This window comes from Marmota marmota, unplaced genomic scaffold, assembly GCF_001458135.2.
Source record: "Marmota marmota marmota unplaced genomic scaffold, marMar, whole genome shotgun sequence".
NCBI classification, from domain to species: Eukaryota; Metazoa; Chordata; class Mammalia; order Rodentia; family Sciuridae; genus Marmota; species Marmota marmota.
The window spans coordinates 25,076,828-25,089,171 of NW_025999842.1; the positions used below are offsets into that span (position 1 = coordinate 25,076,828).

At 38.4% G+C, this 12,344-nt stretch overlaps 1 protein-coding gene across 1 annotated transcript in view; it reads right to left on the minus strand.

Annotated features, from left to right (window-relative positions):
• LOC107154125 (prolyl endopeptidase) overlaps window positions 1–12,344 on the minus strand; it is a 112,040-nt gene that overhangs the window by 73,262 nt on the left and 26,434 nt on the right. The window contains exons 4-6 of the mRNA XM_015499715.2: window positions 11,394–11,524; window positions 8,957–9,166; window positions 4,881–5,002 (exon numbers count right to left, since the gene is read on the minus strand). Coding sequence (XP_015355201.1) covers window positions 4,881–5,002; window positions 8,957–9,166; window positions 11,394–11,524 — 463 coding nt within the window. The remainder of the gene's footprint in view (window positions 1–4,880; window positions 5,003–8,956; window positions 9,167–11,393; window positions 11,525–12,344) is intronic.

Consider the following 12,344-nt stretch of genomic DNA (forward strand, 5'->3'; position numbering starts at 1 on the left):
AAAAAAGTATCCAGAAGCTCTGGATTCTCCCAGAAGGAAGAAAATCTTTTGGTGTGGGGGTAGATGTGCCCCCAAAGGCAGCATGTTGGAAAGCAACAATCGTTTCTGACAGAAAATCACTGAATTCTCCCTGCCCAAGGCAAGAAAGACCTGTCCTCTAAGGAAGGCAGAGAAGGCATCTGTGAGGGCAGGAAAATGAGTCATCACGGCACCCGCATGGAGATATGAAGGGAAGTTCTCAGTGAACTCAGATTGCGGCTGTCAGCCAGCCAGAAAGACTGACACACGTGCAGCTCCTGCCCTCTCCACAGCATCCCTCCACCCAAACCCACAAACCCAGCTCTGCACGCTCCACTTCTCACACCCAGCAGCTATGTTCTCAGCCAGAAGCCCGCTTCAGGAATCTATGAGAAACTGTGACAAATCCTCCTTCCACACACTTTCAGAGCTGAAAAAGCCCTGGAGGAAACCAAGAAAAGAGACATGGACAGATGAAGGGACTCTCCTGAGGCCACACAGGTGGCACTAGAATAAAAACCGCCTGGTTTGTTTCAGTACCTCTCTAGCACTGTAACTGTGGCTCTTTGGTTCCATGGCAAATACTTTAGAAATAAAAGCAACACTGCAGCACATGCCTTTGGGAGTGGTTATTATAAAGAAGACTACCACATTGCCCTAAGATCTGACGGATATGTTAGTGAGCTTTGTGTTGCTACGACCAAACACATGACAAGAACAACTTAAAGGAGGAAAAGTTTGTTTGGGGCTAACATGTTCAGATGTCTCAGTCCACAGATGGCTGATTCCATTGCTCTGGCCCAAGGTGAGGGAGCACATTAAGGACAAAAGCCCAGCAAAGGAAAGTTGCTTGTCTCATGGTGGGATCCAGAAGCAGAGCAGGGGAAGAGGGGGTTGCAGGAGGATGAACCTTTCCAAGGCAGGCCTTCAGTGACCCACCTCCTCCAGCCACACTTGACCTACCCACAGTTGCCACCCAGTTAGTCCCTTCAAACTAGAATGGACTGATGAGGTCACAGCTCTCACAGTCCAAACACTTTACCTCTGAACATTCCTGCATTAACACAGGAGCTTTTGGAGGACACCTCATATCCAAACCATAACAGCAGGTCACTAAATAAAGCCCAGGTTTGACTTCTAATGTGTATTCCAGCCATGGGTGCTTCTGGCCCACACGGTTCTATAACACACCAGCTGCTTGGACTCTCCTGATTTTAGCACAATACTTTGAAAGGCACAAGAAACATCCACTTTAGTACCTTTTTCATAATATGGATTTTTCTGGGTAAAAGATTTGCAACTGAACCATCAATTTAGGGTGGGCCTGAGACTTCTGAAGCCTTTATCCCTACAGAGCTATAGAACTCATGTTTTAATGACAGAGTGCTCCTCTATGTGACAAGATACTTCACTTTGATCAGAATGATCATACATGGCTAGACCAGGAAGCTTCAGTCACCTAGAATGCCAGATATGCCTCACCTGGAAACTGGTAGACTGACATGGTCATAGCAAGACCCCCCAAATAGTTGGAATATGGCTTAAGGGGAGTCTACCCATACCCAATTATTAAGTGTTTTAGTCAGGGTTTTTATCACTGTGACTAAATACCCAACAAGAACAAAGTAGAGAAGGATGAGTTTATTTTGGCTCTTGGTTTCCATAGCCAACCTCAAAACTCTGAGCCTGAAGTGAGGTGGAACATCATGGCAGAAGGGCATGGTGGAGGAAGGAGCTCAGCACATGGCAACAAGAGAGCGGAAAGGGCTCTGCTCATTAAGGACAAAATAAATGCCTCCAGGAACCTCCTTCCTCTAGCTACATCCTACCTGCCTATAGTTACTATCCAGTTAATCCATCTCAGCATAATCCACTGATTAGGTTAAAGCTCTCGTAATTTAATCATTTCCCTGTGAACATTCTTGTATTGTCTCACACATGAGCTTTAGGGGGCACCTCATATTGAGCTCATTAGTTTTCTTATAGACGTCTTCCACATAATTCACTAATTAGGGCCTTGATCCAAGTTAAAATTCCTTGGACTCAGTCTGTATGTCCATTTATTTATTTCATTTATTACTTCTACACAGAACAGATGCATCCTTCACTTACTAGTACTCTTTAAATAATCATTACTATTTTTGTGTGACCTCTTTGCTTCTGTCCAGCGAGGCAAGGTGCATGGTGGTTAAAGATACAGATACTCTGGAATCTAATATATCCAGCAATGAACTTGCAAGGTAATGCCTTAGTTTGTATTTTATCTTGTCTATGCATGGAACAATCACTTCCTTCCCAATGTTGTGGTCGAAATTATATCAGACACGTTACATTGTGTATACATCTATTAAATGAACAGCAGAAGAATCATCTGAATTATTTAAATCTGCTTTTCTTTTTATCATCTGGCTAACAGAATTGAATATATGTACCTTAAATGCCTATATGACACATCTCCTATTTGTAAGCACTAGCTGCCCAAAGTAGCCTTGCAATAAGACTAGGGAAGCAACCCAAGTGTCCCAGGATGAAGGGAAAAACAACACATGGTATACCATGGAATACTATTCAGCCAAAGAAAAGGGGGAAGGAAATTCTGACATGTGCTACACATGCATGAACCTTGAGGACATGATGCTAAGTGAAGTAAGCCAGTTATAAAAGGATATGGAAGTGTCTAGAATAGTCCAACGCAAAGAGACAGAAGGTAGAACGGTGGCTGATAGGTAGTCGGGGGTGAAGGAAAGGGGAGTAATTTTTGTATGATGGGTACAGAGTTTCAGTTTTTCATGATGGAAAATATTTTGTTGACAGATGATGGTGATGACCACATAGCAGTGAGAATGTTTCTAATGCCACTACATTGGACACTTTGAAATGATACATTTTATGTTATGTATTTTTACTATAATTGAAAAAAAAGTCATGTAAAAGTAGCTGCTTCCATCAAGTGCTAGTAAGATGACTCAAGTAGCTAGAGGGGTATACGGTATGCTGTATTTGCTTTCTTTTAGATTTATGTGCTATAATATATCGATATTCTGGCACTTATTTTCAATACTCACATTACTCTATCAACCAAAGTTCTGCTGCAATGAAATTATTAGCTTTGAAGCTTAAAAATTTTACTTGAGTTTGATTTTATTTTTATCTCTTTGATTTTATGAAGAATCCAGAGGCAATAAAATTTGATCATTAAAATGAGCTATTTTAAGTTTTCCTCATTAACACCACTCTCAAAAAAGGTAAAAATACAGGACTTCATATTTTAATTTTTTTAGTGGCACACTTATCTCCCTAATTGCATTTTCACTCAAAGGTAAAAATGTGTATTACTTTTATAAATAAACATCTATGATCTGCATTAAGCAGAAAGCTTAAGTCCTTAAATTGAAGAGAAGCTGGAGGAAGGACAAAACTTAGTAGAAACAATCTACTAGATCCTCGATATCAGGAAAGCCACTAAAAGCAAATAGGTATGAACAGTGACATTAGTGTCTACAGCCAGGAAAGTTGGTGAGGAGACAGATGGAAGAAAAAGCACACAAAAAAAAGAAGTGCATTTGAAGAAAATAAAATATAAGTCCTACAAATTCATTTTTAACATATTCTAGTAAAATATGGAAAACCCTTTCTTGAAGATCCAGATGGTAAATATTTTTCTCCCTGTGGATCACAGGCCTTCTGTGGCAAATTCCCAAGTCCGATGAGTGTGGGTGGATGGGCTCCAATAAAACTTTCTTTACAAAAACAGACACCAGGCCAAATCTGGCCTGAGGGCAATAGTTTACTGACCCTTGGTCTAGAAAAAACAAAATAAATAAAGAAAAGGACAACTGGATATGTAGTGTATTAACACACATGGGTAGAATATCACCAATTCTCATTCTGCCTCTCAATGAATCAAAACCATTTAAACCCCAGAAATAAAAAGTTTAAATGTCTCTTTCCTAGCAAAGTTCTAATTGTCTTTCAGAGAAGAGGTAAGTGCATCCATGAGCTAAAAAGTTTGTATTGGATCACTCATTCCTACTAAGAATGAGAAAATAAGTCCCCCCACCCATATTAAGACACTTGGAAATTTTCTCTTTAACAACAAATATTTCTTGGTACCCAGACATAAACTAGCAAGAGCTAGATTCTTCCTCTTAGCACCCCAAGTTTCTTCACGGCTGACTCTCAAGATTACAGAATACAACCTGGGACAGTAAGTTCAGGACACATCACTTCATTGGAGGTTGGTTACTGAGAAGATTCCTAAGGAATGCATGAACATTTACAGATGGGAAAGTGTCTACAAGATGCTAATTCTAATGTGTAAACAAAATGCATGGAAAGAGCACAGTTGTGTAAAAAAGGAAGACACCTCTCTGTCTCACACATGCACATTCTCACTTGTGTGTGTGTAAAGAAAAATTTTAGGTTACTTTGCTCACCCTGAATAGAATTCTGAGTTTTGAACTGCTTATGTTTTACTTTACATTATCGTCTTTTATATTTGTGTGTGTACTACTTTTAGTATTCAGATTTTTACACTGAGATTGATGTTAAAAGGTTTATCACCTTTGTCATTAAGAATCAATTTGAATATCAATATTTTTTAAAAAGAATATTGACTCAGGGCTGGACTTATGGCTCAGTGGTAGAGCACTTGCCTAGCACGTGCAAGGCCCTGGGTTCAATCCTCGGTACCACATATAAATAGATAAAATAAAGGTCCATTGACAACTAAAAAAATACTAAAAAATAAAAAAAGAATATTGACTCAAAGGACTTTTACCACCCATAAAGATCACTGCATAACAATATACCACCCATGACACATGATTTTTGAAGGTAAAAATTTCATAGCTGTACACTACCTCAGCTCCTCCCATCCACTTAGGCTCCTCAGGAAACTCAGCACACAAGATGTCTTCTGACTGATCAGTCCCCAGGACATGGTAGCAGAGCTTCTGGTGGAGATTGGTGGATGTTTCTGTGCCTGAGGAGTTAAAAATGTATACTGAAGTGCAGTTGGCAATTTTAAGAAAATCAGTTCCACCTATGTTATATAATGCTAAAAACATTTAAAATGTTAACTGTCTGGTTGCAGGATTGATGAACAAAAGTCAACTGCTTTCAGACACTAGCAATGAACTAGAAGAGTTTGAAATTACAAACACAATACTACTTACATTAGTACCTAATCAAATGAAAGAAAGAAAGGTATATATCTAACAAAATATGTACAAGATCTGTATGAGGAACACTGTAAAACTTGATGAAAATAAAAGAGTAAATGGAGAAAGAGCCCAAGACTCAATAATGTCAAGATGTCATTATTCCTTCCAACTTGACATATAGATTCACTATGATCCCAACCAAAATCTCAGCAAGGTGTTTTGTGGATTTGGACAAACTCATTTTAAAGTTGATATGAACAGGCAAAAAAGACTCAGAATAGCCACACATTATTAAAGGTAAAGAACAAAGTTGGAGGACTGATACAAATTGACTTCAAGACATGCTATTTAAAGCTACAGTCATCAAGACAATGTGATATCAGTAGAAAGAATAAATACACAGATCAATGGAACACAAATGAACTCCAGAAAAAGACCCACACAAAGGAACTAAGAAAATACAATGGAGCGAACAATCATTTCAACAAAGGCAGCTGAAATGGTGGGGCATCACATGTTGAGAGAGGGAGGTGTAGGAGAGGAAAAGAAAGAATCTAAACAGAGACTTTACACCTTTCACAAAAAATTAAATCACAGACATAAATGTAAAACACACTATACTACTACAATAAAACTCCCAAAAGAAAATAGGAGAAAATCTACATGAACATGGATTTGGTGATAACTTTTTAGATACAACAAAAGCATAATCCATGAGATAAATAATTGATAAACTAGAATTCATTAAAATTGAAAAGTTATGCTTGGCAAAGGATATTATCAAAAGAATGAAGAGACAAGTCACAGTCTGGGAAAAATGTTTGAAACACCTATCTGATATAGAACTATTGTTCAAAATACAGAAAGAACTAATACTCAAAAATAAGAAAATAAACAACCTGATCAAATACTGGGACAAAGACTTTAATAGACACTTCACCAAAGAAGATATACAGATGGCAAAGAAGCATATGAAAATATGCTCCACACAGTACATGATCAGGGAGATGCAAATTATATCAAAAGAACTATTACACACCTATGAGAACAGCCAAAATCCAGGACATGGATAACACCAAATAGTGGTGAAGATATAAAGCCACAGGAACTCTCATTCTTGGCTGGTGGGAATGCAAAATGGTGCAGCCACTCTTTGGAAGAGTTTGAGAGGTTTCTTATAAAAGTACACGTACACTTACCACATGATGCAGCAACGGTGCCCCTTAATATTTTACCAAAGGAACAAATTGTATGTCTACACAAAAACTTATCCACAATTTTTACAGCAATTTTATGCATAACTGTCAAAACCTGGAATCAACTAAACTATCCTTGTGTAGGTAAATGAATACACTGTGGTACATGTAGAATAGGTGGACCAATAATTTAAAATATTTTTTTAGTTGTAGGTAGAAACAATACCTTTATTTATTTATTTTTATGTGGTACTGAGAATCAAACCCACAGCCTCATGCATGCTAGGCAAGCACTCTACCACTGAGCCACGACTCCAGTCCCCAGAATCTTTTTATGGTAGTGAAAATACTCTGTATGATACTATAATGCTAAATACATGGCATTATGTCCAAACCCACAGAACACACAATAAGAGCACACCCTAATGTAAGCTAATGTATCATTATCACCATTTAGGTGATAATGCTGTGTCAATATAGATTCATCATTTATAACAAATGTACCACACTAATGGAGAATGCTAATAATGGGAAAGGCTATGCGTGTATATGGACAGGCAGTAGGTATGGGGGAAATCTGTTTCTTCCTCTAATTTTGTTATGAATTCAAGTTTATTAAAAAATAAATACCTAGTTGCACATCCACCTAAAAGTAGTACTGCTGATTTTAGAGATAGTTATAAGACTGAACTTTAGTTTTTCATTATGAAAACAACAAGTTATCAGAGCAATGAAAGAAAAAAGATATAATATAAAAAATATTTATGGCACTTTGGAGATATTCATAGTTTTCCAGGAACCCTGTTAAGAAGCACAACATGAATTGCTTAGCTTAATTCACAAGGCCCCATTATAGTCTCAGAGGCTACACAGACCCTCTCAATAAGAGGGCAGAAAAATTACAGCTGGGAGATGATGTTGGCTTTCTTAAGTCAATCACATTTACTAATTATTATTATTTTTGCCACTTAAGGCTGAAGAGAAATAACAACTTTCATGCTTCTCAGAAGTTAACTTAATAACACTGTACTTTAATAAAACTCAGCCAATTGTGCTTTTCTTATTTTTTGTCTCCCAGAGCTTGGAAATAACCAACACTGTCTAACTCTGGAGCACTCTTAACATAGGCAGCTAATTCAGCACAGGGCACAGATGTCTTTCTTTAGCCAACATTCTTGAACAAAAAGCCTACTCTTAGCTCTTCTTGTAGTTCATTGGTGAGTTAAGGAAAAGGTCTTACAGTAGTAGCCTCATCAAAAGGCAGCAAAAGCTAAAAGCGGCCAAAGGAGAAGAAAAGCATTGTAACCTTATTCTCAATTCAACTGGATGGGAAAACAGAAAAGAAATCAAGCATATCTAAAGATGACAAAGATACAGCAAGTCACGATAAAGGAGTCACATATAGAAGAAAGCCCCAGAGCAGCATACTCTGTCCTGTCTTCCCAAGTTCTCCAGCAAGTCATTGAGCCCCTGTACCCAACCTCCTAAACTTTAATAGATTGTACAAATCAGCTGTACGACCATGAAGATAAGAAGAGACTGCAATATACCATGTGGAAATGTGGGTAGCATAACGTAGATGATGCTGATGGCTTATACCAGTAAGACCCAGGGATGTGTCCTGTCTGGGGAGATTAAGAGTGAAGGGGAAAGGGGCTGGGTTGTAGCTCAGTGGTACAGTGCCAGCCTTACATGTTCAAGACACTGAGTTGGATCCTCAGCACCTTATAAAAATAAACAAATAAAATAAAGGTATTGTGAAGGGGAAAGAAGGAATACAATAGGATCTTTGTGCAACCAAAGAAAACAATAAAAGTATGACCAGGAAGGAGGAAAGAGGAAACCAAAATACAATCAACAGGTGACTGTAACTGCTGACCAGAGAGATGAGATTACTGCAGCATCGGGTTTTACAATTAACTGAGCGTCATCCAATAGAGTGGTGGTGTTAAAACATCCATCTTCTCCAGTAATCCCTGGCAGACATAACACAACTAAGAAGGACCCATATTAGGGGCATGATGGCCCCAATTTCTGAACCTATTTCCTCACCCTTTGAAAAGGGATGGCCTTATGACACTCTGGCTAACAGAATGCAGAGAAATTAGAGTGACAAGTCTAGGCATCAAAAGGCTTGTGCCTTCCAGCTCTCCCTCTTGGAATCCACTCCTGAGTCACCAAGTGAACAAGCCTGGGCCAGTCTACTAGCAGATGAGACCACACAGATCCAAGCTGAGATAGCCCAGTAGTCCTAGGCCAGACCCCAGACATGTGAGAGCCAAGCCAAGATCAGACAACCGACTTGCAGCTGGCCACACACATGGCAGCTCTCAACTAAGCCCAGAACTGCCTGGTCAACCCAGGGATCAGAAGGAAAAAAAAAAAAGGCTATTATTCTAAACTAAGAATAAGTTTTGATGTGGTCTGTTACATAGCAAAGCCAACTGACACAATGCCCTTTGAGAAAACCTGGCTTTAGCCTAAATAACCTCTAGGTAGAGTTTAGCTTCTTTTTCAGTCTTGGGAAGTCACACCTCCTTTTGGGGAAATATGTGCTTCACTGAAGTCTTTACATACCATCACTCTTTCCATCCTGTTGAGGGTATGAGTTGTAGAACATTCCCTTCCCATCGTGGGTCCAGGCCATACAGCTGAACTTGACTCTTTCAAGCACATCAGGAAGTTCTTTGGCACCATCGACTTTCATGAACTTGATCGTTACCCAGTCTGAGCCACTGGCACTCAGACCATAGGCAAAATATTCACCATCTTCACTGAAGGCATAACCTATGGGACACAGAACCAATCAGATGGTGAAATGGGACACAACTCCTAGCCTTGCATGCTATCTTCCATGCTGACCGACAAAGCTGTTGGCCATTAACACAGAAGTAGAAAATGGCAGCAGAATAATCAGGAAGGCTAATAGTGAGCAACCCTAGGGTTCAGCCCAGGTCTTACAGGAATCACCCTTATGACCCTGGACAAGGTCCCTAACCTCTCTAGGTCTTAGTTTCTTCACTGGTAAAAGGAAGCATAGGATTACATGCCCAGGAAGTTGCTTCCATTTTGAAATTTTTATAATTTGATAGGCAGTTCAGTTAAAAGCAGAGCTCATCTGAGACTTCTAGCATATTTTATTCATATGCTAAAGAGAATAAGGGGAAAAGAAAACTGCTTTTAGAGTAATGACTGAATTATGACACAAACCACATAATAGAATTAAATTGTAGCTATTAAGTCATTTTGGGGACAGACTCCAGACTATCTGAAATCCCTCTTTACAACCTCATTTTCAGAGCATTACTGACACCCAAGGATTGTTGGCCACACTATCCGACATCATAGGCCCAGGTAAGTAGAGCTTGAGGGTTTGCAATAAATGCTCATTACATACACATTTCAAAAGTGACCAAAAAGCAACACAGTTGTGTCACGTCCAGTCTTTAGGACTCTGAAGACAGAATATTCTTACCACTGTGGAATGTTTCTGAACAAATATTTACATGTTTTATGTCATCTTTTACAATTATGAGGTATGTACAGCATTTGATACCACATCTACTATTAGAGACTCCAACTCCAGAGATTTCCTCTTAGGAAGTTTGCTAAATTTTACTGGGGATTGAAAACTGTAAGAAGCTCAACTATTACCAGAGGTTTTCTACTCTTCTGCACAGAATTTTAATAGGAGATTAGTTTAAAATTTCATGAAACCTACTTATTAATACTTGTGAGTCCTATATAGCATCTACAATATATATGTAAATGCAAAATAAGAGTCTGAAAGGTAATGAGGGAGAAGAAAGATATTCGCCTTTCATTGTACAGAACAGAACACTGTAGTGTTTGGATTATTTCTACATAATTAGAAAATGTTCAGGAAAAATTTTTAAAACACATTTTGATTTAAAATATATGTCTAAAAAAATCATATACTAAAAAAAAAAGCTTGACATGTTTATTCATAGTGTCACTTCCCTATAATACCACTCTGAGAAAACTCATCAACTGAGGCCAGGTCTTGTTCCTAATTCACCTTCTCACCCATCAGGGCCTTGTATGTGGCAAATATTCCATAAAGAAGCCGCTGGAATGCATCAACAGGACAAGAGGCAAGCCTCTGTTATAACAATGAAGTCCTTACTCATCATATATAGATTGTAAGATATATCTTGGTGGAAACTAAGCAATTCCTATACAAAGTACATTATGGCAACAGAACCAGTGTACTGAATTCATTAATACTACAGACTTAGATTTATGGAACATTTTTTTATCAAGGTGCTGGTGTCTTTCAATACTGATTCAATAAAGATCCATTTTTACATACTTAAGACTATTCTGGGGAAGGAACACAGCACTACGGAGCAACCCCGTCACTGTTCTCAATTCTAGAGAGCCAAACTTGTAACTCTGCTTTATCCATAGAACAGATGGAACTCTAAGGGAAATGCTGAGCCAACTTAGATACCTGTATTGTTAGAGGACAGGGCATCCAGCAATCCAATTTCTACAAGGCTGTTTGTACTTTTTTTTTTTACTTTTAATTCTAACATACTGGAAGTTAACTAGGCTTTAAATCTCTGATTATTCTCCCCCAAGGAAACCGATTTGGTAATATCCTTTTCTGGTTTCCTTTTATAGTTGGAACATTCTTTATACAGCTTAAATTTCTTATAAAAGAGGATATAAGTTTCTCTAATCACAGATAGGCCTGAGGGATGTTATAGGAAATAATATTGATACTTCAAGATCCCAGAAGCTAATTTGGGTCCAGTGGGAATTATTATTCTCCAGTTCCGCTTCATGCCACCAGAGTGAGAAAGATGAATGTGACTATTCATGTGTTCTAAATATATTGTTCAAAAGTTAGCATTCCTAATATTGTGTGTGCATCTGCTCTACAATATGGTTCAGACCCTGCCTGGCATTTCAGAGGTGAAGACACTGCACTAACTTCAGATCTGTGAGTAAAACTTAGGCCCTCCTGAAGGTCTGGTGTACCACTCACCTCGGAGAGCCACTGTGCCATCGTCAGACAGTATGTTGGGATCAAGAAACACTCTGGCCTCACCCTCTAAAGAATCTTGCACGTATAATACTCGTTGGTTCTGCAAACCTGTATTATAAAAATAAAAATACCTAGGGACAGAGACGGTCTTTATTTAGTTTAACTCCATACAATAAAAATGCCCCAGCTAAACACATAAGCAAAAAAGTAAAACTTCAAACAAAATCCCAAACATAGAAAGGTACAACTTCAATTGGCCTCGACAGGGACATGAAGGCCCCAAGTGTGAAAAGGCCTACCAATTCCCTATACCTAGAACTTATGACTTGAACTGCATTCTGTATGCAAATAATTTATTGTAATTCTGCACATTAGCTATATAGAGACAAACACTGATTTGCTAAAATTAAAACTGATATTCAAAATAAAATGGTAACTTTTTCTTTTAATTGAAGAAGCAAGCAGATTTTCTAAAATAAAATTCTAGTTTGCTTCCCTGGCTAGCCTGCTAAGGTATGGGGCCAGTGCACTTGTTTGATAAAGGGCAAAACTGCATATATTTCAGGCTTTGTGGGACATACATATTATGAAAGCAGCTGTGGCCAATATATAAATAAATGGGCATGGCTGTGTTCCAATTAGACTTTATCATAAAAACAGGTGGCAGGCAGGGTCTGGCATGCAGGCTCTACTTTAGAGATCTCTGTGCAAGTGGGGGAAGGGCCTAAGAAATCCTAAAGCAAATATGTAATGGTGGCTTCAAAGAGATTTAAAAAAAGAACAAGAGAATACATTTAAGTAGGTGTTAAAAGAGAGGAACAAGAGGGCTGAACTCACAGACTCCACTTCCTGACCCATTTCATCATTCTTGGAAAGGTAAATGCAAATAATAAAATGTTCTCAAGTAGCAGTATAAGCCAAAGATAATTAATTTTAAAGGCAAACACATCT